Source organism: Ochotona curzoniae, unplaced genomic scaffold, assembly GCF_017591425.1.
Source record: "Ochotona curzoniae isolate NIBS_2020 unplaced genomic scaffold, NIBS_Ocur_1.0 scaffold_3208, whole genome shotgun sequence".
Lineage (NCBI taxonomy): Eukaryota > Metazoa > Chordata > Mammalia > Lagomorpha > Ochotonidae > Ochotona > Ochotona curzoniae.
In genome coordinates this window covers 4296291-4324138 of record NW_024467106.1, presented here as the reverse complement: position 1 = coordinate 4324138, position 27848 = coordinate 4296291, and the positions used below count along the sequence as shown (strand labels likewise).

Sequence of the window (27848 nt, the reverse complement as noted above, 5' to 3'; positions counted from 1 at the left end):
GAACCTTCTGGAAGGCTCCAATCGGTGCTGTCCTGGGGCACTGGGTCTGGCCACTCTGACCTCTGTACACCTGTGTATCGCCCTCCCTCCCACCATCCCGTGGGGTTGAGGGGGTGGTGAAGCATGGGATGGGGCCAGGTCTGACCCTGCACACAGAACACTGTCCACTTCCTGTCCCCATGGGCACACACACACACACACACACTCACTCACTCACTCATGCACTGGCTCTCACACTGACTCAGTCCTGGGGTAGGTGTCTCCAGCTCTTCCTCCACACACCCTTGCACTTCCTGGACTCCAGTCTCCCTCCTAGGAGGCCTTGGGAGCCAGCCCTGGGGTGGCCTCTTTATTTGATAAGTATCACCCCTACAGGTTCCTGGAGGCCACCCTTGGGGGCCTGCTAGTCCTGCTGTCAGAGCTCCAGCATCCCACCCCATAGCACCCCAAAACTCTGGGCTGTGGATCCCAGCACTGCTCACGGGCTGGCCTGGGCCCCAGAGAAGCACCCCTGGTGAGCCATGCTGAGCCTCAGAGGGGAAAATGCTGGGGGACCCTGCCTTTCTCTTTGTAGCCTCTGTCTGTGCCCATGTGAAAGGCCCTGCTTGGCCCCTGCGTTTCCCAGGGGTTCAGCAGGGCAGGGCGAGAAGGTCCTGGGAGACCCTAAGTCCCCACCCAGACATGGTGGAGGATCTGTGGCCTGGCTTGGGCCTGCCCCGCGGGGTGGGTGGGATGGGAACTCTGGCACGGTGCAGCTCAGCCCTGCTTCCCCTGCTGACAGACCCCTCTCTGGACCTCCCAACAGGACAGAAGGTCTGTGCCTGCCCTGTCCCCGGCTGGCCCCCGCAGGGTCCCAGAGACCCTAGCTGGCACCCTTGTGGCTCCAGGCAGGCTAGCTCCCAGGGCAGCCTGGCCCAGCCAGGGCCTGCCCAAGGCGGGTTCAGGAGGGCGGGCAGGGCTGGGGGTGGAGGCTGAGCAGGGCGGGGGCAAGGGGTGCCTGTGCTCCCCAGGAAGCCCGCAGCCCGCCCCGGGCCCCTGCTTGGCAGGGCCTGGGCAGGAAGCGGCCGTCGGCATCTGTCAGGCTGGCCCGAGGAGGGGCCGGGAAATCTGATCATTAGGAACCCCTCCCCGCTGGCTGGCTGGCTGGCTGGGGGAATTTAATTAAATTGCCGGCGAGGCCTGCGACAGGGGCCACATCTGGAACCAATATGTGAGCCTGGAGCGGTTTGCTTCCCTCTGGCTCAGCTTTCCCACCGTGTGCAGCTCGGAGCCTGGGGTCCTCTGGGAGCAAATTCCTGGCAGACCAGGACAGGAGTGAGCGGGGCAGACAGAGCCCAGGGACTGAAACCACGGGAGCCAGGCGGGAAAGGAGAGGAAGAGGGCAGCATTAAGCCTGGGAGAGCATGTGTCAGAAGATTCTAGAAACCCAAGTCCCTGCATAGCCAGCTCCCATGGTGCTCTGCCCTGTTTGATCCAGGACTCCCCCCCCCGACCACCTGGTCACCTGGGATGATGTCACCAGACCGCTGTGTGCCCCGTGCCCACCAGTGCCAGGGTGGATGGAGACAGGAGCACTTGTGGCTGGGTCCCAGGCGGAGGGGGGCTCGGGTTGCGACGGCCAGCAGGGGTGGAGAGGTCCTGCAGCTGGACAGCTCTTGGTATAGGAGCCAGGGACACTGCCGTCCCCTCCTCATTGTCTGCAGGGCGAGGAGCCTCCGGGCCCCAGGCCCAGCACCAGCTTGTGTTCCTGGCTTGGAAAGTCCCAGTGTGGTCCTGCCTGGACCACCAGGGGACAGAGCACCTACCACTGGTTCCATCCTCGCCCAGCGTACCCACACCCACCCGTTCCGCCCAAGTTCCGCAGCTCAGGCCTACAACATGCTTCCAGGGAAGGGTGTGGTCTGGAGGTCTGGGTGGGGAGCCTCCAGGGTGGTCTTCGTCCTCCCTGTCTGCTCCCACGCCCTGCTGGGGCCCATGCCGAGACCCCCTCCAGAGCAGCTCTCATCCTGGGGTGGCCCACGTCCAGCCCTGCACCAGTCCCAGCGGGGTTGGGGGGCTCTCACGGGCTGAGGCACTAGGTGAATGATGAGGGGGGCCCAGGGCTCCCCTAATCCCCACTGTGACCTGCCTCAACCCAGGGGGTACACTCTGTGTCCTGGATGTCCCCGGCCTTTGTGGCATGGAGGAGAAACTGAGGCACAGGGAAATTTGAAGCAAAAAAAACAACAAAAAAGCTTGGAGTAGACATCTGGACTAGCAGTGGCCATCAGCATATTGGGATCCAGCCGGTGGCTCCGGCCCCTACCTCCAGCTTATGGGGGGTGAGCAGCGTGATGGTGCTAATGAGTGGGTCCCTGCCCTGGGCACCCCTGCTCACATGAGATGCCGGGATGAAGCTCCTGGCTCTGGGCTTTGGGCCTCCAGAGGTTGCAGGCATCTGGAGGGTAACCCAGCAGATGGAAGCACATACTGTGTGCATTCATTTAAAAAAAATTTTTTTTAAAGATTTACTCATTTTTATTGGAAAGGCAGATTTCCAGAGAGAAGGAGGGCAAGGAGAAAGATCTTCTATCCACAGGCTCATTCCCCACGTGGCCACGATGGACAGAGCTGAGCTGATGTGAAGCCAGGAGCCAGGAGCTTCTCCCAGGTCTCCCACACAGGTACAGGATCCCAAGCTCTTGAACCATCCTCCTCTGCGTTCCCAAGCCACAAGAAGGGAGTTGGACAGGAAATGAAGCAAATGGGCTTGAATGGGTGACCATATGGGATGCTGACACCCCAGGGTGGGGGATTAGCCTATTGAGCCACTATGCTTATCTTTGCTCATGTTTTTGAAGGTTGCTCCCCAGCCCCTGGTAACAGGCTGGACTATAGGTTCCCTGCCAACCATCCCAACCCCAGTCCCCTTTCTCTGACTCAACATTGCTTATCCTACCAGGGCAGGCTTGGTGGCCCTCCCTCAGGGGAGACCCTCCCTCAAACCTTACACCCCCTCCCCTGGTGGGCCCCAAGCCGGGCGACCGTTCTCTGCAGGTCTGCGGCGTCCAGCCGCCTGTCCGTCCGGCCCTCAGCAAGAGCGCACCAGCAGCACACCGCACCAGGCCGGGCGTGTCTGGGCAGCCCACCTGGAAGCTGTGGGCAGGTGGTCTGTTAGGGTCCCCTGGGTGGCGGTGGGGGCAGCAGGGATGACCCAGCAGGTGTCCCGGGGGTCGGGCTCTGGTAGGCAGACCTCAGAGAGGAAGTACTGGAGAAGCCAGCCAGCCCTTGCCCATCGCACTGGCGAGCGGACAAGCTGGGGCTTGAACTCAAGTCCGTGGTTGGGCAGGGTCCCCGGGGTAACCACCAAGCTGTAGGTACAGGAAGGGTGCGCTCTTGTGGGCTGGGCAGACAGGGCACAGGACTGGAGGCAGGTGGGGTGCTGTGCGGGGAGCAGATGGAGACCCCCAGGAGACGGCGCTGTAGGGAGAGGTGGGTGATGGGCAGAGCAGCCAGTGGCTTAGTAGGGGGGTAGGTGTCGTGTGATGTGGCCACGAAGGGCTGCACCTGAGTCTGTAGGGACAGGGAGAGACCAGTGGCCAGGACAGGTGGCCAGACTGCAAGCCGCTGTCCCCACATCCCACTAATCCAAACCAAATGGGAGACACCGGGTCTTCCCATACAGAGGCCTGGCAGGGTTTTTTTTTTTAAATAAATGTATGTGGTTGGAGAGCTGCTGGTGTGCGCCCTTCCCCTCCTGCCCCCAGCCTCCAGAAAAAAAAAAAAAATCCAATGCTACAACTAAAAAGGAAATCGTAGTAATACAGATTGTTTTATTTAAAAACCGTTGACCTCGACTTCAAAAAAATAAAAAAGTCACAAGGCACCCGGCTGCTCCCGGGCCTCCGGGCGATGCCAGCGTGGCCTGGGTCACCAGTGGCTCCCGCCGCGGCAAGGGGTGTAAATCTCCATCTCCAAGGGACTGCTGAATCGGAGGGGAAAAAAAAACTGGGAAGCGGCCTTGCTCCCACCCCCAGCTTTTTTTCCCTCTGTTGCTTTCCTTTGGAGCTCCGAGCCCTTTGATCGTAAAGATGGTCATATTTCACCCCAAAATATCAGCCATCAGTGGACTGAGGAAGTGGGCGCCCTGGGGGGTTTAACCGTTGCCCAAGAGCCCTCCTGGGTTAGTTTCTTAGCGCCTGCCCAAAGGCCATAGTGCAGGCTGTGAACACGCCCTCTTGGCGGGGGTTCAAAAACCAGTTATAAATAACAGTAACCACAGCTAAGCTTGATGTACCCCCTCCCCACCCCGTGGTCCTACCCCTCCGTGTCCCGGGCAGAGCTGGCCCTGACAGCCGAAATGTCCAGGAAGGGGCATTTCTCGGTCTTTTTGGGAGGCCTGCAGCCCCTCCAAGGGCTTATGGATGCCAGTATGGGTGCCAGGCTGGGCCCTCTCAGAACCTCACACCCGAGGCAGCATGTCTTGTTATCCACGCCTGTCCCAGCCCTGCGCGATCCTTGAGACCCCAGCCCCACTTCGCAGCTGTCCTGCAATGGCCAAGGGTGCAGCTTCCAAGCTCCCTGGGACTTTGTACCACTCGGATATGAGAGATGACAGCCGCTAGCTGAGGATGCCCCTGGCTGCCTGCTGGTGGGGTAATAACGCATGCAGTCCCACTGTGTGCTGGCAGCTCCTTCTTCCCACGTGGGCTGCTTCCGGCTGCCTAAGGCTCCCGGGGATGAGCAGGCTTGGCCAAGGGATGCTCAGAGCGCGCAGCAGGGGACCTGTGGTCACACAGCTGTCTTCCCACCCAGGACCTGTGCTCTCTGCCGGCCCGGGCAGGTGCTGTTGGCTGGCCTCGGCTGGGCTTTCTGTCCACAGGGATCCTTTCATGTGATCCACACAACGAGACAAGCGTCTCTAACCTCCGACCTCCATAGGAGGAAGCTGAACCCAGGGCGGTTCAGTGACCCCATCAGCTTCAAGAAGCTGGGAGTACCACAGGTACAGCCGGTGCGTGTGTGTGCAACAGAGGATTAAAAAAAAGGCAGGAGAGCAAGAAGGAAAGCCAGTGCACAGACAGGCCCAGTGGGCAGACGGATTTACTGTGATTGCCATCTGCATATTAGCTTGGGCTTCCTGGTGGCCAAGGTGAAAAGGGAAGTGCAACTGTTACTTGTTTTTTTTTTTTTTTTTCTTTTCCTAATGATTTATCTTCCTTTAAAAAAAAGATTTGTTTAATTTTTAATTAGAAAGTCAGAGTTACAGAGAGCTTTCTGAGCCCACCAGCAGGGAGCCAGAAGGGAAGTGGAGCAGCTGGGATATGAACCAGCGCCCATGTGGAATCCTGGAGTTGTAGGCAGGGGCTTAACTTGCTATACCACAGCACCAGCTCAAATCATTTGGTAACTTCCTGGGTCTGAATGCTCACAGGACGACTTGACAGTGGAGCTGAGGAGGCGGGGGACAGTGGCTGGGGACAGGACTGGACACGGGGCTGTGACAGCGACAGCTCTCAGAGTTGCCCTTCCCCGTCTCCGACTGGCAGTCAGGAAGCCAGGGCTGGGGCCTGGCCCATGCAGGTCTTGTGCAGTGAGCCTGCCGCCAACAGGGAGCACACGTTTGTCCTTGAGTGGGCTGCTGGCTCGGAGATATCTCCCACAGGGACATGGTGGCCCCTGACTGGCTCCAGGACCTGCAGTGGATGCCCACGTCTGCAGATGCTCACAGCTCTGACTGACAATGGGATGCGGCCTACTTGGAAGCTGTGTGCCTCCTCCCATGGCTGCCCCTACCCTCTACCACGCTGCTAAACCTGCCACAGCACACAGCTTCGTCCGAACCTGCTACGCTGCAGCTTAGGGCTGACATGAGAACAGCTACAATGCAGACACCTCAAATATCTTCAATCCGTGGTGACCTGGGTCTGCCAACGATGGCAAGAAGACCCACCTCCCCTGGAGCTGAGAGCAGTCCCTCCAGTCCAGCTGAGCCTCAGTGAGGGGAACTTGGGCTCGGGAAAGTTTAGGGGACAAGCCCTGGGGAGAGCCCCAAGACCCTCAGCTCTGCCGGTTGGGGACCTGGAGTGATCAGGAGTCCCACTGCAGTTGCAGCCTGACACAGCGTCGGTGTGAGCTGCCATTTGTCACGTTCACCTCTGCTGCTATAGCTGAGTCACCTCGGCCTGCAGGGTTCTCGATGCCCCAGATGGGCAGCAGGGCGCCGTCCCTGCTCATTGTGTCCTGTAGTATGGGCTTTTGGGGTCTGGCACTATGGCCCAGTGGCTAAAGGTGCTACCTGCAGTTCTGGCTGCTCCACTTCTGCCCCAGCTCCCCACCGGTGAGCTGGGAAGCAGCGGAGGACGGCCCAAGTGCTCGGCTTCTTGCCAGCCATGTGTAACAGATCTGAATGTGGCTCCTGACTTCACCCTGGCCAAGCCCTGGTCATTGCAACCATCTGGGGATGAACCAGCAGGTGGAAGGGCGCTCTTTCTCCTTCTCTCTCTGCAGCTTTGCCTTTCCAGTAAGTGAACGATCTTTAAAAAAAAAAAATCGTGGTGAACAGCAGGTGTGGTTACATTTTCATAACACGTTTACCTGTTTCCATATATTTGAATAGTCAGACGTAAGCTGGAAAGACAGCCTCTAAAGTTATTTATTTTTAAATTTTTTAACAAATTATATATGTATTAAATTTGAAAAGCAGAGTTATAGGAAGAAAGTGAAACAAAGAGAGAGAGAAAGAGGGCTCTTCCATCTGCTGGTTCACTCCCCAAATAGCTGCAACAGCCAGAGCTAAGACAGACTGAAGCCAGGAGCCAGGAGCTTTTTCTGGGTCTCCCATATGGGTGGGCAGGGTCCCAAGGCCTTGGGCCATCTTCCACTGCTTCCCAGGCCACAAACAGGGAGCTGAATGGAAAGTGGAGCCGCCAGGACTTGAACAGGCGCTCGTAAGGGGATGTTGGTGCTGCCGGCAAAGTGTCAGCCTACTGCGCCATGGCAAAAACCCCTAAAATTATTTTCTAGCTCATTTCTTTTTCTTGTCTTATCACTTTTTCAAGGGCTTCAGCATCAAATAAACAGAAAGTGTATCGCCAACATTTTTCACAACACCGCTGCACCTTTTATTCATTCATTTATTTATTTATTAAGATTTATTTATTCCTTAATGCAAAGTCAGATATACAGAGAGGAGGAGAGACAGAGAGGAAGATCTTCCATCCGATGATTCACTCTCCAAGTGACTGCAATGGCCAGTGCTGCGACAATCCGAAGCCAGGAACCGGGAACCTCCTCCGGGTCTCCCAAGTGGGTGCAGGGTCCCAGGGCTTTGGGCCGTCCTCGACTGCTCTCCCAGGCCACAAGCAGGGAGCTGGATGGGAAGTGGAGCTGCCGGGATTAGAACCAGTGCCCATATGGGATCCCGGCACGTTCAAGGTGAGGACTTCAGCCGCTAGGCCACCTCGCCAGGCCCTATTTATTTATTTTTAATGCATGGAGGCCTACTGAACGTGAGGACTGACCCAGGGAGGGATGGGGTGACCCTTACTGTCTGAACTCAATGCTTTTTCATCTCCACAACAAGCCTGTCACTTCTGTAATAAGAAAGCTAACTCTGCACCTGAGTTCTCAGACTGGCACCAACGTGTGTACATCTTCAAAGTCAGAGGCAGCCCGGCTCAGGTACCCAGAGCCCCCGTCCACCCTCCTCCCTGCTGCCTGAGCTTCATTTTCCTCAGGGAGCTGGACGTAGGTGGTCTCCTGGGTCCACGCCAGTTCTGGTATTCCCAGCTGCAGGCCCAGAACCTGCCCCCTACCACCTACCCAGTGCCCAGGAGGAGTAAGGGGGCTCCTCCTTACTTAGTCCTGGGCTCAGCGGAATACAGCATAGCTGGGCCTAGGACCCCACCTCCAACCCCACAAAGCCTCTGTTGGCCCCATCCCGTGAATGCCAAGGGGTTCTGGAGCTGGGAACCCCATCAAGGCAGCGCCAGCCCCTCACACTCTGCACAGTGCCCAGGTTGGCCAACGGCCACCCCATCTGTGTGGGCCTTTTCCCACTGGACCCTCTTTAGGGCCAGCATGCACTTCCACCCACGACTTGCAGCCGCCTGGGTCTGGGCCGGGTCTCTCGTTAAGGGGGTGCCCAGGAAGGAAGGACACTTGAGGGCCCTTCCGGGGTACACCTGGGTTTGCTGCTGTAGTTTTGTGCCTGGAGGCAGGATGCCAGGGACACGGATGGACAGGCCACTGGGCAGCCCCTCTAGGAAAGACCTGAGCATCTTGGGAAGGTCAGGCGTCCTGGGGTGCATCTTCCTAGAGCCCTCCTGGAAGAACAGCCTGAGCCTGGAGCGCCCCGCCCCCCAGTCGGGCATCGGCCAGCCTGGCTGGCCCTCCTCCCAGCCCAGCTTCCTTTGAGGAGGGGCGGGAGTGGGGGGCCTCGCCCAGACCCAGGCGGCTGGCACCTTTCTGATGGAATCGGGGTGGAGTAAGGAGGGGACCCTGGAGGACGCAGGGACAGCGTGAGGAGAGTGTTGGGGACGGAGGGTACAGCTGAAGTCACCCCCTCCCCACCTACACAGGATACTTGTAAAGGGGCTGTCAAGACCCCCAGAACCCCGGAAACAATGACCTACCCCTCCAGCACGAGCGGGTGCGGAGGGCGGGAACAGAGCTCAGGTCCCAGCCTCCCAGCCCCGAGCCGGCCTTGGCGGCAGCGAGGGACCCCCTCCCCGTAGCCCGAGAGCTGGGGGTGGGGATGGGGGAGGGGAGGGGGCTAGGTTTGCCTCCAGAAGGGGCGCGTGGCCGGAGGAGCGCTCGCTCGTCGCCGTCGTCGCCGTCACCTTAGCCACTTCGGGGCGGGCGAAGGAGCGCGAGAAGGGGAGGGCAGAAAGTTTGCTTCCCCGACGTCAGCGCCGGGCGGGCCGCGAGCGAGCGAGCGGAGGGAGCCAGGAGCAGGCGGCCCGGAGCCGGGCAGAGCGCGGGGCGGCCGGGGGCGCGCTCGCTCCGCCACCCCGGGGCCGCTCGCGGGCATGGACAGCGCGGCGGCCACCGCCGCCTTCGTCCTGGACAAGCCGGCGCTGGGCCCCGGAGCGCCGGCGCCGCCACCCCCGCCGCCGGCGCCCGCGTTGGGGCAGGGCGATTGCGCCCAGGCGCGCAAGAACTTCACCGTGAGCCACCTCCTGGACCTGGAGGAGGTGGCGGCGGCCGGGCGGCTGGCGGCGCGCCCCGCGGCCAGGGCCGGGGCGCCGGAGGGAGCGGCGCGGGAGCCGTCCGGGGCCAGCAGCGGCAGCGAGGCGGCGCCGCAGGACGGTGAGTGCGCGGGGCGCTGCGGAGCGCGCGGGGCGTGGGAATGCAGGCGCCGGGCTCCACGGGGCATACGGGCCGCAGGGAGGATGGAGGCCGCCGGGGTGCACCGGGTGCAGGGTCCACTTGTGGCATGCCCGGCCTGCAGGGGCCGAGGGGCCGAGGCCGCGCAGCCGAGGGGCCGCTGGCACTGTGGCCGCGGGGACTGCCTTGCCCCGCAGCCCAATGCCAGGATGGGGTGGACTGCGGTCCTCTAGCACTCCCCACGGGGGCAGGGTACCTCCTCGTGACCAGAGCTCCGCTGTCCCCCCCCTCCCGCCCCCATTGTGGGGTGCTGAGTGAGGGAAAGTGCTGGCCCAGTGGGCTTCAGACGGCCTGTCCTCACGCGGGAGCAGCCCGCGTCTTCAGATGGATTCTTTGGCTGACCGGGCACCCTGCCCACCGCCCCCCTTTCCAGGTGGAGTGACCCAGTCTCCAAGGGCCAGCCCATCCTTCTCCCCCCGCCCCCCTGAGGGCCAAAGGTCATCAGGAAGGGGCTCTAAAAACAAACAATCTACCCAAGTGGCATTTTTTTTCCCCAAAAAGTCACACAGGATCCCAGAATGGTGAGCCTTGGCTAGGAAGGGGGAGGGGAGGAGATGATACAAGCAAGAGTCCCTGCCCTGAGGGGAGGCGGGCCCTGATCTCTCTACCTGACAGAAAGGGGACTAAGCCGCGCCCCCTTACCTGCCCACCCCTGGAGACCCCCCAGTGCCCCAGCCTCAGCAGCACCCTGACTGTCGTGGAGGTGCAGGGAGAAGTGGGGGTGATCGTAGCCACGTCTAATGCCACATCCAGGAGTGTGTGCGCCCACCAGTCCACAGAGGACGCCCCTGGAAGAACCCGGCTGGCAGCAGCCTGTGTCCGGTGGCAGCAGTGGCTGCCGGGTCTGTGATGCCAGCTGAGGAGGTGCGGCCACTGTCCTCGGCCTTGGGAGTGAGCATGAAGCTGACCCATGGCTGCTGAGAGTTGGGGTGAAAGGTTCAGGGAGGGGTTTGGGAGGGCTGTGCCCTGCCAGCTGGCTCGCAAGCAGCCCCCCTTCACCCATGATGGACAGGACAGAAGAGAGCTGGGGACAGGAGCAGCAGGTCCTGGCCCAGGGCATGGGTGCCAGGGTCTCACCCAATCCCTGTGGTGGGCACAGGTGGTCGAAGGCAAGGTTCCTCCTGGACGCAGCAGAGTTGGCTGCCCCAAGAGGGATGTTGTCACGTGGGGAGCAGGTGTTCCCAGCAGCCTCCTGGACTTGGCCACTCTCCAGAGCCAGAGGGGCCTGCAATGGGGGATACCCAGGCACAAGACATGTCAGGGGCGGGCTCAGATGGGACAGAAGCACTCAGGGGCTGTTCCCTGGATTCCCCCCGCCCCCCCACACAAACCATAGCTCTGCCCCAGGGACAGTGAAGCTCCCGCCCATCCGAGGGTCTGCCAGCCTCCTGCTGTGTTTATCACTCAGTTCTCCTAGCACTTGCTGGGGAACCCTAGTGCCTATGGGATCTGAGGTGGGAAGCAAACGGGAGGAGGGATGAGGGGTCCCAATCATGGAGGAGGGGTCTGTGATCCCTGCCCGAGGGGTCGGACAAGCTTGGAAGTGGGTTTTCTTGAGGTATCTGCAGCTCTGTCCGCATTCAAAGAAAGGCTGGTCCCCCAGGGAGGCGTGTTGCGCCCTGCTCCAACAGCGTGGACTAACAGGAAGCTAAGAAATTCGAAACTCTATTTTCAATGCGCTGGTTTCCCTGCTCGGACGATTGGCTTCTGAAAGTTTCCAATCTTGGATTTTTGCGAAGTCCCCAGGAGCCAGCTGGTTCCCGCCTGTGGCTTTCTAGGACCCCAGACCCCTTCTCTCCCCTCCCCCTCCCAGCCCGGCCTCAGCCCTGGCTGCCGTGGCCACGGGTGGCAACCGAGGCTCTGCTGTGACTCAGAGCAAGAGAGCCTCCTCTCGGGTTCCGCCCAAATCAAACGCTGAGGGCTGAGCCCAGGCGCCGAGCTATGCCAAGCACGTTAGGAAAATAAACCCCCGGTCTCTGCCTTTGCCATGACTTATAACAAAAGAAACCACATTAATAACCCCGGAGCCGCTCTGAAGCCCTCCCTGCCGTGGGCAGGGCGGAAGTGGGGGGACATGGACACGCTGTAAAAACACACACACAGAGTCCCTGGAGCCTACCAGGGCGAGGCCCCTACCCCAGCCTAGGCCCAGGGCTGCTGGGACCTGGTGGGGACGTGGAGAAGCTGGGGTTAGGGTGTGGGAGGTGGGCTCCTGGACTGCGAGGCACTGGGCCAGCTGGAGTCCTTGGGTGGAACAGCTGGAGTTCCATCTGTTCACAGGGGTGCCCTGGTCTGGAGTGAGATGGGCAGTGGAGCCAAGCTGGACACTGAAGGGGCCCTCAAGTGTAAACCTCCAAGCTCAGGCTGGTTGTGGGGGTGTCCTTGCTGCAGCCGCTGGTCCCTGCGCGGTCCCAAGGCACCGCAGCGGGTCAGCAGCCCCCCCCGGCCATGTCTGCAGTATCTTCCCAGCCTCGACTCTGACCCCCCAGAGTAGGGAGTTGGGGGGTTGTGCTTCGGTGGTAGCGAGCCCAACCGGGCAGTGTCTGAGTACCGTCGCTGGGTCGGTCGGTTGGTCGGTGTGCGGTATGGATTGGATTGTCCTTGCTGGTCCAGTTTTGTTTCTGTGGCCTCCATCGGCGGCAGGTCCTAGGGGCGTCTACCCAGGGAAGGCGGGTACCTACAGAACACTTCTGCCATCTTGAGCTGCACTCACGTAGGTCCCTGTGCCTGACTTCTGAGACACGGGAAGACATGGCCAAGGGCAGCCGGGGAGGGCGGAGATGCAGGGTAAGGAGCAAGCTGCTGCGGGGCATAGCCGGGTGAGGTCTGAGACCCCGAGCTGACCCAGGCTTTGGTCCTCTGGGATGACCACAGCCGGGACCACAGGCGCAGGGGGCAGTGACGTGCATGGAGGGCACCTGATCCCGGTAGCTTGGTTCAGGTCTGCCTGGGTGGGGTTCAGCACAGTGGCTCCCCAGGACTCTTGCCTCTGGGCAGGAACTCTGCAGCAGCCGGGCCTGCCTGGCTCCCCACTGCAGTCTGAAGGCAGCCCTAGGGGCTTGGGGGAAGCTAGGATGGCCCCACCCAGGGGGTCCAGCCGCTGGGCAGGCATGGGCAATGAGACCGGGGGGGTGGAAGGCATGGATAGCCAGGACCGTGGGGTCCCCTTGACATTCGCAACAGCAGCCTGGCATGGGTGTGGCCAGCCTCAGGGATGCTGGCAGGTGAGCCATCCTCTCCTGTAGGTCCCCATCTTTGCAGAAAAGCACAGGTCTAGACTTCAGCTCACTCACACATTCATTCACTCCACAGTCGCCCCCAGCCTCCAGACGATGGCAGGCCCTGGTTTCACTCCAGTGAATTTTCCAGAAACTCAGGAGGAACAGGTGCAGGAAGGGCAGATGGTGAGTCTGCCCCCAGAGCCTGTCGTCCCTACTGGGATTCCATCCTTGCTCTGCTCACCGTGTTTCCTCATGTTGTGGCTGGTGGCACGCTGGTATCTGGGAGCCACATACGTGCCATCCATCCAGGGCTCCTGGATGCGGAGATGCAACAGCCCGATGCACACACCCACGCACGCACACACACACAGCGAGGCTCACACCCACGCACGCACACACACGCACACACAGCGAGGGCTCCAGCCCCATCCACATGGCGCTGCTGTGGGCCAAGGGTTAAGTGCCTTCTGCGAGGTGCTGAGTAGGGGAGAGACGGGGGGCTTCCTGTTTAGACAAGGAGGTAGGTGGGTTGGGGGAGTTGTCTCCTCTGGCTCCCACACTGGGCAAAGGCAAAGATGGGATGTCTGTTGGGGTCCAGTGGGAGGAGGCTCCTCTGGGCACAGCCGGAGGAGCCGTAGCTGTTAAGAAACCTTGGGAGTGAATGTCCCTGGCCTCTCCTCCCCATGGCCTTCATGGCCCTGAGCCGTGTCCGGCTGCCCTGCTCTGTGTCTCTTCCACGTGGGGAGTCAGGGATTCCAGGATGGCTGGGCTCAGGCCCCTCACACCCTCTCGGGGCCGCGTGTCGTGGGTTAATTCTGGGAGACCAGTTCTGGGCAGGTAGGGGAGCTACCAGTTGCTGGGCGGTGAGAGGGGCCAGGCAAATGAAGGGGAAGCAAGGAAGCTGGACAGGAAGTTGCTGGGCCAAAAAGGAGGCCTTGGAGGGGGTCCTAGGTGCGGGTGGTGAAAGAGTAGGTGGTCCCCCAGGCATGGGGGGCTTTAGAAACTTCCTTTGGTCTGGGCGGGGCACAAGATGGCCCACGGAGTCCCAGCCCCATGGAGGAGCTTCTGCTCTCTCCCCCCCGCCGCATCTGACCCCCGCCAAGGACCCCACCGCCTCCCCAGGAGGTGAGGAAACCCCTCCCCAGGGCGCTTCAGTCACAGTGCAGCGCCACCCCCTGCCGCCCTCCCCTCTGCGCCCTGGACCCCGCCTATCTGTCTGGCCTCCCCCCTCCGCCCCCCTTTGCCCAGGGCCCAGCCGTTGGCGCACCAGAGATGGCGTTATTAAAAATGACATTTAACTAGAGCCGGAATTACCGCGCGGATGGCTGCAAACCTGGAAATCAAAGCGAGGAGCCGCCGGGCGGGCGCGCCTGGCAGGGGCCCCGCGCCGCCCGCCGCCAGCGCCCCGCGGCCGCCCATATAAAACCCGGCGGCCCCGTGGGCTCTGAAAGCCAGCGCACCTCCTCTCATTAGACTAACAAATAGCACGTAACCAAAACCACCTGTGGACGGCAGCCCCTAATGCTCTCAAGATGGGCCCCCCCGACCGCTGCTCAGCCAGTGGCCGGCTGGGCTAGGGCACCCAGCCTGGCTTCTGGCGACCTGAGCTCCAGGTGGGGACAGGCCCCCCAGGGGGCCCCTGTCCTCCTCCCCCGACCTGGGGGCCTTCACCTGCACCTACAGGACCTGGAAGTAGCCTTCTCTCCTGCCCCCTCTGCTGATGAGCTGGGCCCCTAGCCGGGGCCATCACGGTCCCCCGCCTGAGGAGGGGGCTTGGTCTGCAGCACTGAAACCAGAGGCTGGGTTTGGGACCCTAGCCAGGCTCTGAAGCAGCTGTGTGGCCTTGTCCAGTGTCTTTCTGTCTCTGCAAGGTGGCCATCTGCCTAGCAAGATGGTGGGAGTTACATGCTCAGATAGCCGAGTGCAGGACGAGCCCTCAGAAGGGCCGTCCACTCTTGTGAGTACAGCTGGACAGGCTCAGAGAGGTTCAGGGACCAGCCCCAGGTCACACAGCACGGTGGAAGTCTAGTTAGAAGAGGCTAGGTGGGGCATGTGGGTCTCCAGAGTGGACCTGACCATCGCTTCTCAGCCTTTTGGCTAAAATCAAGTGTAGTATCTGATCTTATCAGAGCGGACCTGACCCAGCCTTGCCCTCGTCCGGCTTCCAGGCACAGCTTGTCCGGGACATGGCAGGTGCTGCCTCCCCTCCTCCACCCCCTGAGACCTCGGGTTAAACTTGTCGCTTCTCCCCCACTACCAAGATATGCTCTGTCCCCTCTATTCGCAGAAGAACAGGGGGATCCCTTCCCCTGTGCCCCACTCTGCCTGCCCAGCGCCCAGCTCCACACTTTGCAGGCCGCTTCCCTGCCTTCTCCACCTGTACCTGAGTCTTATAGAGGGGGCACACGGGGGCTCAGCAAGGCAAAGGGACCTGGAGACACACTGTGACCTCTCCCAGAGCTACCCCCATGCAGGTCCCCCAGAAGCCTTCCCCCTGGAGGGCTCCCCCTCACCCCAAGTGCCTTCTCCAACCGCTGGCTTCCACCTGCAGGAGAGTGGGAAGTTGCCAGAGAGAGAACCACGAACGCGTTGCTCTGGTGCCTCCTGGAGCGGGCACAGGCCTCTAACCTCCGCAGGGGTGGAGAGAGAGAAAAACTCTTGCTAGGACAGCAGATTCATGGCTGCCACGTGTTGTGCCCACCTGGAGGGGGATACCTGACTTCAGGAGCTGCTCTGTCAGCCCCGCCCTCCTCCTTGCTCCCACCCAGGTCCTGGCTGGGCACCGGGGACCCCGCAGACACAGGGAAGGAGATGTTCTCTGGTGTAAAAACAGCTAACTGGAGCTATGAGAGTGGCTACCAGGAGGGCTGCCTGGAGGAGGCAGTATTCACGGGAGCCTGAAAGGGATGAGCAGAAGGAAGTGGGAGGGTGGGAGGAGCAGCAGGAGGCACAGAGGCCCGGCAGGGGTGGGGAGCGTGAGGGTCTCCTAGAGGTGGAAGGCCAGGAGACGGTGACCCGGCAGGCCTGAGCCAGCTTTGCCATTCACATATTGAGAGCAGTGTCTGTCATGAGTGTCACCAGGGCCCTCCCCAGGGGCTCAGTGGCTTCCTTGGTGCCAGCGTCGTGTCCAGCTCACGCTCTCGTTCCCACAGCCTTGTCTGTCCCCAGCCCACAATCCGTCCCCTTGGTGCAGAAATGCCACACGTCCTGGGGAGACAGCTGGACCTGGTGACCACTCCCAACACCAGGGCTGCGGGCCACGATGCGTGTGGACTCCGAGGAGGGATTTCATTGTCATGACGGAGAAGGGCATCCCAGGCTGTCCAGCTGTGGCGCCCATGGAGGATGAAGGGAGTGTGGGGTGCTTGTGACTCGGTGGGTCGGCTGGGCTGCATGGCGGCTGGGCCGCGGGGGGAGGAGGGCAAACGGCCTTGCTTAGCTGCATCGTCGCTGCTATCACCATGATCCTGATAGCCCTACCGTGCACTTGCCACGAATCATCCCAACACATCCTGCCACTCTGGGAGACAGGCATTTGGGTGCCCCATCTTCCAGAAAGAGCAGCTGAGGCCCTGGGGGCACCAGAGCCTCGAGCTCCCAGCTGCGTGTGTCCCCTGCCTGTCAGCCTGTCCTCCCTGTGTCCCCAGCACTCACAGGGTTGGGAGGAGGGGCTCAGCCCCAGCCCAGCCTCCTGGTGATGTGGGAGGGGCCTCCTCTCTTGGGAGCAGCCCCGCTGGGCCTCAGCCATGCAGGATCCAACCTCGGCACTGTGCGGGTGGGAGGCACCATCTTGCTTGACTTTGCATGGCTGCAATTCCAACTGTGTCTAATTCCATGACGAAATAACGCCTATAGAATACAGCACAGTTATTTTTATAACGTGGCATTAAATATTCAAATTAGAGATTAATTGCAGCTTCTAGGAGATCTGTGGGTCAGATGGCCCTGAGGAGGGGGGATGGAGGGAGGCAGAGGCGCCCAGATGTGCACCCTCGGGGAACTGAGCGGGGCATCTAGAATGTGCACACACATACGCTGACACACCTGTGCACACACACAGGCTTGGGGACAGTCCCTGGCTCCGATAAAGCCTCTTTAGACGCGGCGTTGGCACTGGCGGGAGGCTGGTCTCGCTGCTGGCTGGCCACAAGCTGCTATCAGAATAGGGCTCGGTCCTTCTCTGAAGACCAGGCAGCCCAGGGCGTGTTGAGGGAGGGACTTGCACGGAGTTTGGGGCACGGAGGAAGGGGCAGTGTGCCAGGCAGACCCCAAACCAGGACCAGATGGGAGTCTGTGTGAATGGCGGGTCTGAGGGTGGGGTCGACAGTGTGGGATGCGGCTCTGGTCAGGGGGAGGGACCAAAGGGTGGAACTGTCCCCGGTGTCCCTGGGGCCAGCTCGCAGCCCCCTGCAGAAGGCAGCCAGCCTTGGGAACTTCCAGCTGCAGGGCTTGGGGTACCGTGACCATGAGCGCGGCCATTATGGGACTTTTCCTCTCTCACCTTCCTGCAGGTGCAGGCGTGGTTCCTGGTCAGGAAGGAGGCAGTCCAGGGGCAGGGTCAGCCCAGTGTCCCTGGGGAGAGGAGACCGATCCACCTGCTTCTCCGGGACAAGGGTTCCCCCTCTATGAGCCTGTTTTCTCCCCTGGGAAGCAGGGTCAGTGGCAGCACCTGCCTCAGGCCCGGAAGGGCCACGATGCAGAGATGGCACAGCCAGTTGCTGCCCCCGCCTCTGTTACAGCTACCATCAAATTGCTATTATTAGCCACTCAGGCCAGGGGAGGATGGGGGCGCTGAGACAGTGGGGCTGAGGTCCTGCCACGCCCCTGGCAGCTGCTGGCCCCTCCCACTTTCCTCCCATCCAGCCCCAAACCATCTCCATGTTCCGCCTCCAGAAGCCCCACCCTGGGGTGCAGCAGTGAAGGGCCTGTTTGCTCCCAGTGTCTGCTGGGCCTAGCCCGAGGGACAGCGGGAGCACGTCCTCCTGCTCAGGCCCACCAGGCTTTGCCAGGGGACTGCTCGGGCATCTCCAGCCCAACCCAGCCCCTGGCACAGCAGCCCAGCCTGAGCCCCACGGGGGTGGAGTTAGAAGAGGGGAGTATAGATCTTGGAGACCTTGGCCTTCGTGTCCCCTCTGCTCCACACCCAGCAGAGAAGTGACTGATCAGTGAAGTCACTGGCCCCGGGGAGCCACTACGGGGACTCCTTACGGAAGGCCTGCGTGCCGGCACTGGGAATACAGCCACTAGATGGTCCCGGAAAGCAGACAGGTGCTCACAGCCCAGACCAGATGAATGGCTCCCTCCAGGAGCAGCTCAGGGATAGGCCGCATCAAACTCCAGGGCCTGCCCTTCCTGCTGTCTGCAGTGCATGGTGACAGAGCTCACAGGCCGGCCTCTGTGGCAAGGGCAGGGAAGAGAGGAGCCCCAAGGCGGGTCTCCGAGACAGGGCTGCAGCTGGGGGCACACCCTTCTCCTTCTGCCAGGGGTCTCGGGAGCTGTGCCAGCTAACCGATGCAGAACCCAGGTCTGGCACGCTCCGAGGGTGTGACGGCAGGCCCCCCCCTCCCCACTCGGTTCTCTCCCTGGCTCCACTTTGTCCTGGAAGGGAATCCCTACTCCACCCGGGAATCCCATCTCTGGACCAATCGCGCCGGTCAGGAACGCTGGCTGCGTGCCGATTGGCCGAGGCCTCTGAAGGGCGGAGCTTGGCCAGCACAAGGATGCCCCAGGCTGAGCTAACTCGGCTTCCCCCAGGGGACATGGGTCTGAGCGGAGCTCCCTAAACAGCACCAGAGCTTGCTGCCAGTTCACCCAGCAGGCTGGATGGCTGGACCCTGCGGCCCGCCTCCGTGTACTGGGGCCTAGGGTGCCCTCTGGGATGCCCAGATCACTGCCTGGATCAGACAAGCTAGACCTGGAGGGTCTTGTGTGGCCTCAGCTCCCCACCACGTGCCCCTCTCCCTGACGTGGAACCCGCTGGTGAACATGCGTCCACCTGTCTGCGGTCAAGGGCAGTGGCATATCTGCGGGTTCCCCAGCAGCCTGTGTGTTTCCTGTCTGTCCTGCCTTCTGGAACTAATTCCAGAAGGTCTGTGTCTTTGCAAAGTCAGGGCTGTGGGCATTGTGGGCGCTTTGCAAAGTCAGGGCTGTGGGCATTGTGGGTGCTGCATGCTGCATGGACTTCATTCATTCACTTATTCGTTGGTCATTCAGTGTTTCCAGGCACTGCTGCAAGCAGAGCGAAAGCAGTGAGCACAGCCAGAGCAGGCCAGCGATGGTGACAGAGGCAGACAGGCCCCGAGGTCCGGGGTGAGGGGCAGGTCCCTGCAGAGAGCGATGTCATAGATGAGAAGTGGACACGGAATGGAAGGGTGTTCTGACCAGCAGGAACGGCAGTGCAAAGGCTGAAGACGACAGGGTGCCTAAGGGGAACAGCATGCTGGTGAGGAGCAGGCCCCCCAAAAGGCTGGAGAGGGTCTGGTCCTGAGACTGGGAGCCTCGCTGCTGAGGGGAGTGAGTCACTGAGGTGCACCAGGCCATGGTCAGCTGCAGGGCGGGCCCCTGGGTTTCTTCTGGGTCTCCCACATGGATGCAGGGGCCCAAGGTCCTGGGCCCACCCGTGCTGCTTTCCCAGGCCACAGGTAGGGAGCTGGATGGGAGGGAGAGCAGCCAGGACTCAAACTGATGCCCATATGTGAGACCGCAGGCAGAGGCTGAATTTGCTATGCCACAGTGTTTTCTGAGTGTAGGGGGATGCCCGGTGGCAGACGGAGCAAGCAGGGCACCGGCCCGGGGTCAGCCCAGCTGGGGAACAGTTACCAACATGGCTCTCCCTTTACTTGATTGACAACATCTGAGAGATGCTAGGTGGTGGGGACACTCCCCTGGCAGCGTTCCTGAGGTGGATGAGGACTTTGAGGCTTGAGGACCCAGGCTCTGGGGTATACCCATTTACTCTCTGCCCTTCCCTCTGGGCCTCCCTGCCCCAGCCCCACGCAGCAGCACATCCACCACACTTGTGTCATCAGCCATGCCAATGACAATAGGAGGAGAGAAGCCTAGAGTGCTTGCAGGGGACATTGGATGGCACAGGTCCCAGGCTAGACCTGCGTGTTCTCAGATAGCCAGGGGGCTTGAGATGAGATGGAGTGATGCCCAAGGAGGCTGAGGCAAGCAGGTGCATGGGCATTCTCAGGGATCACGTAGGAGCCCATTGCCATCCTCTGGCTGTGTCCTCTGTCCTGTCATCTCAGGGTTCCCGTCTCCAGAGTGGACAGGCGATGCTGGCAGGGGTAGTGGCAGCCCATGGGGAGTGGCTTCCCCAGACTGAATCTTGCAGGTTGAGGTGGCAGGTCCCCATCGTTGGCTTCTGCCTGCACTTGGCTCTGGCTGAGGCTCTGTCAGGTTCTCCCGCTCTCCAGGCTGCGACATCTTCATCTGGCCATTGGGTGCCGACGTGTGGAATGGTGCCCCAGCCCTGTGAGCCAGGCCCTGTGGGCAGGAACTGCCCCCAGGAGGGAGCTGAATCCATCGCCAATGCCCACTTCCTCCTACGGCGCATGGGGGGCTAAGCTTGGTGACGTGAATTGTTGCCATGACAACTCTGCAGGAAGTGGAGGAAAGCTCTGTCTTACTTGGGCTAGGACTCGACTGTGGGCCAAAGGGATGGCCAAGGACTGGGCGTGCACCTGCCACTGTGGTGCCACCCGAGTGGAGCGTGCAGGGGAGAGCTGTGTCCAGACCTGAGGGGGCTGACCCTTTGGCGTGGGGTGAGGGTCTCAACGTTCCTGCCCCGCTACACAATGGCATTGCTGCCGCCAGGGACCGGGGACCCAGTCCCACCTGCTCAGCTTATCTTCTGTTCCCACCACCCTCCATTCCCAGATTTTTTTTTTTTTTTTTTTGAGGAGTGGCATGCATTACCCCTTCCCTGAGAGCTGGTCTACCCGCTGCGGTTACAGAGCGGGAAGGACACTTCCCACTCCCGTGCGTCCCTCTCCCCACCAGCCTGTTTCATTAAAACCTGCCCCAGCACACGATGGCCGTAACACCCCCGCCCCACTTGCACCCCCACCGCAGAGTTCACTCCTGGTGTCTGGACCAGCACGTGTGCCCACCACCCTGCTGTCACTCAGAGAAGTTTCACGGCCCTCCCGTGCCCCACCCACTCAGCCCCCCACCCACAGCTCCTGGCAAGTACCAGGGGTCTCCTCTGGCCTCCTCCCGTGTGAGCGCAGCCCCTTGGAGCCGGGTGGTGCTCACTGTGTCCCGCAGCCATGAAGCTCTGACGGCGGCCGGCCCTGTGCACAGCGTGGTGGCTCGGAAGACGAGCATGCAGGGTTTGGTGTGGATGCGAGTTCCCAGCTTGGGTGGTCAACAGCAGAGTATGCAGCTGCCGGGTGTGCTCCCAGGGGGCTGTGCCTGGGCGTCACCCGCAGGGACATGGCACTCCAGGGCCAGGATTCTGGATTTGCAGGCCATCCGTGGCTCACTGCAATTTTTCTTGGCATTTCCTGGGTGGCAACAGGCCATGGTGCCCTGGGTGACATCCCTGCTTAGTTTTTTTTTTTTTTTAATTTTCATGAGCAATTTTCCTCATGGTAGATTTTTAAAAAATTGTTTTTATTGTACTTGAGACATTTACCAAGATAAAGAGTCACAGAGAGATTTTCCACCTGCTGGTTCACTCCTCAAGTGGCCGCAACAGCCAGGGCGGGGCTTGGAGCCAGGAGCCTCCTCTGGGTCTCCCATGTGGGTGCAGGGTCCCAAGGCTTTGGGCCTTGACTGCTTTCCCAGGTCACTAGCAGGGACCCATATGGGAAGTGGGGCTGCCAAGACATGAACTGGTACCCATATAGGATGCTGGCTCTGCAGGTGCCAACATTTTGTTGGCAACATGAGGTTGACCGGCAGGGGTGAGTCTCATTCTCACCATAAAGTGGTCCAAAGCGGCTGCTGCTCTTCCTGCCCAACTTGCCCATGCTCTGGGCAAAGTCTGGCCTCCTGACTTCAAGAGGCCAAGCAGGGCACGGTTCTCCTCAGATGCACTGCCTGTCGTGGGCACAGCAACCTCCAAGGGGCTGCCTGGGACACAGCTGCAAGGGGCCAGGGATGGAGTCTGTGACCTCATTCTGGCTCTAGTGGAACTTCCCCTGCGCCCGCGGCCGACCCAGCTCATCAGCCCGAGCCCCTCAGAGTCCTCCTTAACCCGGTTGTCGTCAGCAGGTGAGCCGAGCTGGGCTGGCCCTGACTCTGTGAGACAGGGAGAAGGGCTGCACACGCTGAGCTGGGTGGCCGGGTGGTTTGGTGGTCGGTGGTTTGTGTGCTGGAGCCCAGAGGCGAGGCTAACTGGCTGTGTCGCCCAGAGGGGACCCTGCACCTCCCTGGGTGGTGGCGTTTGCTTCCCACGCCTGCAGGAGTTTGTGGAGCACAGCCAGGACAGTCCCTTCCACAGCTGTGAAAACCGCATGGGGCCTGCACATGCTGGCACCTGCCATGGGCATCTCCTCCAGAGGCGGCGGGCTGAGGGGACCCGAGTGGGGAGGGAACGTGGGGGCTAGGAGGAGTCTGGGCGAAATGGCCACACACACCCTGGGGTCCCTGGGGAGTGTCTCTGTCCAGCTGCCTTCCAGACCCCAGCCACTGGCTCCTGGCCATGTCCGCTGGCTTCACTGGCTTGCCTTTAAACAGCCCAGGCCCCTCCTTGAAAGCTCACCCGTTCACCTGGGCTGGGAAGACAGCTCGAGTCCCTCCGTGCCCCCATCCTGAACCAAGCTGCTCTTCCTCCAGAACTCTGGGCCTAGATGGGATGGGGGCTGGGCAGGAGGAGGGTCCCGCCCCTTGGTCGCCAGCAGTCCAAGACCTCTAACCCCAAGGTTGATGAGTGAGGCCTCTAAAGTTAGGACTGCTGACAGCTGGGGGTCAGTAAGCCCCCAGGTGAGGTCAGAGGGCACACTGAAGATTCTAGAAGGATGTGGACAGTGACGGGGTGGGGGAGTTCTGCCCCCACCTGGAGGGGATGCTGAAGCTGCCTGGGAGTGGGGGGGGGCATACATTACTGCCCTTTTGCAGCACTAGGGAGGGGGGTGATGAGAGGGCGCCCCTCCCCCCAGTTCACTCATTTGGGTATGCAAAGCAAGGACTTTAGCCACTAGGCTACCAACCCGGACCCTCTCCCAGAGATTTTCCCAAGGAAATCTGGGACTCTGAGCTGCCTGGGGTCATGGGGCCAAAGCTTTAGGAAACCGCTAGCCGGAGGCCTTGCGCATAGCAGAAACCCCAAGTCCCGGGCAGTATCGACAAGGCTTCCTTCCTGCCGCGCTTGGTGCCAGGACCTCCGCTAAGGCTCATGAGAAGCCTGGGCCGCGGGCACTTGGTGGCCTCGGGTTCCAGGTGTGCGCCCTGGTGGTTGAGGAGCCAGAATTCCCGCGCCGCCGCGCCCCTGCCGCCGCCTCCGGTGTGTGTGTGCGCGTGCGGGTGACGACCAGCATCCCTGCTAAGGGCCTGTGCGGGGACCCGGTGCGTGTGCGGGTGGGGGGTCGGCCTCAGTTATCTCCATTGTGAAATGGGGCTTGGCAGCAGCGGGGGATTCGCCGCCGAGGGTTAGCGCGCGCGCGCGCGTGTGTGTGTACGCGCCGTCCAGGGCCTCGCCAGGCACGTGGGAGTGGCCTTCGCGGCCAGCCCGGGGGTGCTGTGTCCCCTGGGTCGGTGCCTAGAATGCGAAGGGACAGTCCCGGCTGCAGCCTGCGAGCGGGAGGGGGTCGCCGCGCCCGCCCCCGGCCCGCGCCCCGGCCCCCGGCCCGGCCCCCGCCCGGGCGCACTCACCCCGCGCGGGGCTGGGCGCGCCGATCTGTTAACGTCTGTGTGTCTGGGCCGCGGCTCTGCGGCGAGGCAGGCGCCAGGGGCTCGCCTGGAACCAGATGTGCCGCGGCGCCGCTCTGGCCGCCACCGACGCGGCGCGCTCGCACGCACGGGCTGGCGCGCACATGGCCCGGCGGGGGCGGGGGGCGCGCCCCCTGCGGCGCTGGGCTCCCCGGGGCGGGGAGGAAGAGGAGGAGGACAGTGTGGCTTCCCGGGGAGCCCAGCCCCCCTGGCTCCCTGGGACTCTCGTCCTCTCCTCCCCCCCAAAGTTTGTTTTCCCGAGTTTGTGCGTAGGCTTGGCGGGGCATTCTGACTCACAGCTTCCCCTAAGCTGGGCCGCACTGAGAACCGGGGGGCAGGGGCCGCCGTGGGGGGCGCTTTCTGCCCACCGCGTGGAGATAAGGCTACATACACCCCACGTCCACCCCGGACCTTGGCTGGGGCTCATTGGCGGCAGCCTTGGGGTATTTTATCCGCTCCAGGAGCCCCTTGCCCTCCCCGGTCTAGTGTCGCGGGTGCCCACTCCTTCCGGGAAGCGTTGAGTGGAGTGAGGTGGTCCGCTCTCCACGGAGCCTCAGGCACCGCAGCGAGTTGGCCTGGCTGGTCTGGCTGCGGAGGACTCCCCAGGGCCTTGGGGCTGGGGAGTTGCCCCTTGGTTTGCAGCCGGCCCTGGTGCTTGGAAGAAGAGAATCTTCTGGAAAGGCAGAGCCCTGGGCAAGCGCGCCCGCCTGGGTCTGCTCCCCTGGCGCTGGGAGGTCGATGGGGGATGGGAGCGGTGGTTCTCCCCTCCCCCAGAGAGCCCAGGGAAATGTTCCTGTCCCCTGGGTGCTCCCGCGTGTGTGTGTGGGGGGGGGCAGTAAAGATGAAACTCTCTCTGTCGCTGCACTCACTGCACTGTGCCATTGGGATGTTCCATCCCAGAGAACCCAGAGGAGGAAGATGGACCCCAGTCAGGGCTGTTGCGCTCTGGGGATCCCACTCCAGGCCTGGTGTCAAGTTGTCTCTGCCTTTAGAAGTAAGATGGAGACTGGAGCTGTGGCACAGCCTGTGCCTGGCAGCTATAGGGGCTCAAATGTGTCCCCCCGGAGTGTGCGCCACTGTCAGGGTGGCAACTGGGACTCCATGGGCGCTAGGTTAAAAACCTGACATAGGGGGGTGCAGCGCCGTAGCCTATTGGCTAAATCCTTACCTTACACATCCTGGGATCCCACATGGGCACCAGTTCATGCTCTAGCTGCTCCACTTCCCATCCAGCTCCCTGCTTGTGGCTTGGGAGGGCAGTTAAGGACAGCCCAAAGCCTTGGGACCCCGCATCCGCGTGAGAGACCCGTGGGATGCTCCTGGCTCCTGACTTTGGATCAGCTCAGCTCAGCTCCAGTCATTGCAGCCACTCGAGTAGTCAATTAGTAGATGGAAGATCTTTTTCTCTGTCTCTCCTTCTCTGTATATCTGCCTTTGCAATAAAAACAAATACATCTTTTTTTTTTTTTTTAATTTGGACCATCCCCCGTTGCTCTCTTAGGAGCATGAGCAAGGAGCTGAGTGGGAAATAGAGCAGCTGGGACTTGAACTGGTGTCCTTCTGGGATGCCGGTGCCCAGGTAGAGGCTTATACTATACCACAGTGCCAGCTCTCTGCTAGTCATATTTTCTAACTGAGAAAACTGACCCACTAAGTGGCATTCTTGGGGTCACAGTGCGGTGAGCTGGGACCCAAGCCTGGGCAGCGCCCCGCAGCTCCTCGTCCCTGGGCTGTGCAGGAAGCACCCCCCTTTCCCATGTCCTCATGGGCTGTGCTGACCCCTGGGTGGCAGGAGATGACCTGAAGGTCCGTGGCATGGAGCACGCACCTGCTGCTGCGGCAGGGGTCAGATGAGACAATTCCCACGTTGTCTGGAGCAGAAAGCGAACTCTGTAAGAGACCCGGGTGTCCAGCCACGTTGGCGTTCCCAGTGGGTGACCTGACGCAGGCCATGGTCGTGATGCGGGACATGAGAGCAGGGCTTCAGAGACGCCGCTGGTGTGTACTTGGCAGTGTCACGTGGTATTTGCTGCCTGAAGTCAGGAGGTGACGGGACCTAAGCCCATGTCAGTGGACGCCAGGAGTGTCTCTTAGTTAGGAAACGGATAAAGCTGCTTGTTGCCAGAGCACACACAGCTGGCACAGGAGGGTGGGACTTGAACTCAGCTTCTTCTGGGAAGGCCTGGGGTGGAGCTGGGCTTCCCTGGGGAGCTGTAGGGGGTGCCCGTCACGTTGCAGCCCGTGAGGACAGCAGCCCTGGAGTGGGCAGTGCACAGCCTGTGACACCGCACACGGGATGCTGGCAGTGTCTGAATCAATCTCTGCATTCTTTTTGTTCACTCCTTAAATGACCACAATGGCTGGAGCTGAGCTGATCTGAAGCCAGGAACCAGGAGCTTCTTCCAGATCTTGCACATGGGTGCAGGGTCCTAAGGGTCTGGGCCATCTTCTACTGCTTTCCCAAGCAGGGAGCTGGATGGGAAGTGGAGCTGCCGGGACACGAACCAGTGCCCGTATGGGATGTAGTGCCGCAGGTGGAAGCTTAGCCTACTACCCCACAGTGCCAGCCCCCTATCCTGGATTCTTTTTTTATTTTTATTTTTTTAAATATTTATTTTAATTGGAAAGTCAGATATGCAGAGAGGAGGAGAGACAGAGAGGAAAATCTTCCATCCGATGATTCACTCCCCAAGTGACCACAATGGCTAGAGCTGAGCCGATCCGAAGCCAGGAGCCTCTTCCCAGTCTCCCACGTGGGTGCAGGTTCCCAGGGCTTTGGGCCGTCCTCAACTGCTTTCCCAGGTCACAAGCAGGGAGTTAGTTGGATGGGAAGTGGAGCTGCCAGGATTAGAACCAGCTCCCAAGGTGAGGACTTTAACCACTACGCTATTGCGCCAGGTCCCCAATCCTGGATTCTTAACCCACATCCCAGGTAGAAAAGACGTTGAGATTCCTGTACACTGTCCAGCCACGCAAACACTGAATAGAAAGTGCGTGCAAGGTGGTCTCCTTTCAAACATTCCCCAGTGGTAGGCTCGGCTCACGCTGTTCCCTGTCCGTAAAACAGAAAGAAGGAAGCCGGGAGTGTTTTGGGGCTGCTCTGGCTGGTAGAGGGTGGGCAGGTATGCCCCCGGTTCAGACATGGCCGAGCCCAGCAGAGCCAGAAAGGCTGCTGGACCTGGGCAGGGAGCAGGTGCCTGACTCAGGCTCCTGACCCAGGGCCTTTTTTGTTGATCATTGGTCAAGGTGGGAAGGATCGAGAGTTAAGGGGAAAGTGAGTGGGTGAGACCATTGTTTCCAAATTTTCTTTTTCTTCTTCTTGTATGTGGGAGAAGAGGGGAGGGAAGGGGAGAAGCCGCACCAAGCGTCCCAACTGCCCCAGGGGTGGGGAACGGCTACCTGATGTCAACTGGGGTCCCTGGTGTGGGGCACGGTCCGAGGGCTCTGCGTAAGTGATTTCAACAGTTCTGAAATGCTGTCGATCTCACTGATCCAAGGATGAGGAAGTCCTTGCAAGGGCCATTGGCTGACACAGTCCACCTTAGCGTCTCCATTTGCCCAGATATTTGCTGTCATTGCTTGGTTGGGGGCTGTTGTCCAACTTCCTCTGCTGTGGTTCCGATGTCCTCTGCAGGCCCCAGTGGGCTGCCGTATCCTCCGAGTGCATCTGCTCCATCTTAGCCACTTCCGACACATGCATTCTACAGTCAGACCGCAATTCTGGACTTGAGCCCTCGTGTCCCCGCTTGGCCCCACCTGTGCCATCCCTCAGGCCCCCTGCAAGCCCACAAACCAACCCCTACTGGGCAGCCAGTGGGCTTTACCCAGTGTCATTGGCATACCGGACCACCCTATCCGGGCCCCGCCAGACGCCCCTTCCCCGCCCCCTGGGACTTATGTGTGCAGGTGGACCTGAGGACGAGCTCAGGCAACCGGGCCCTGCCAGGGCTGTTTTTCCCTCAGCTGTGTGACCATGGTGCTGGGCAGGGGTGGAGGAGCGCCACCTCTCTGAACCCACCCAGGCTGCATAACAGAAATGGGCACATTTTAGGGGTCAGCGTGCCTTGTGACACCACAGAGGCTAAGGAAATAGAAGCCCCCAAACCAACCAACTGGGGAAAAAAACAGGCAAGTTGGGGAAGGAGGGATGCCTCTTTCCAACCACACACCCAGAGAGTGACCCTCAAAGCCCTCGGCAAGATGGGGCGGGGAGTCCAGCCGGGGACTCACAAGTGGGTGACAAATCCCTGTTCCAGGGAGCCAGGGATGGGCCAGTGCTGCCTGCTCCGCTGACCAGGGCAGACAAGGGGCAAGGTGCACTCTCCTGTGATCCAGATAGGGGGCGCTACAGCAAGCCAGAGGAGAGATGCTGCTGGG

At 61.0% G+C, this 27848-nt stretch overlaps 1 protein-coding gene across 1 annotated transcript in view; it reads left to right on the top strand.

Moving 5' to 3' along the window:
- The first annotated feature begins 8993 nt into the window (after nt 1-8993).
- The window catches only part of PRRX2 (paired related homeobox 2), a 28432-nt gene continuing 9577 nt past the window's right edge, over nt 8994-27848 (top strand). The window contains exon 1 of the mRNA XM_040963163.1: nt 8994-9291. Coding sequence (XP_040819097.1) covers nt 9012-9291 — 280 coding nt within the window. The 5' untranslated portion in view covers nt 8994-9011. The remainder of the gene's footprint in view (nt 9292-27848) is intronic.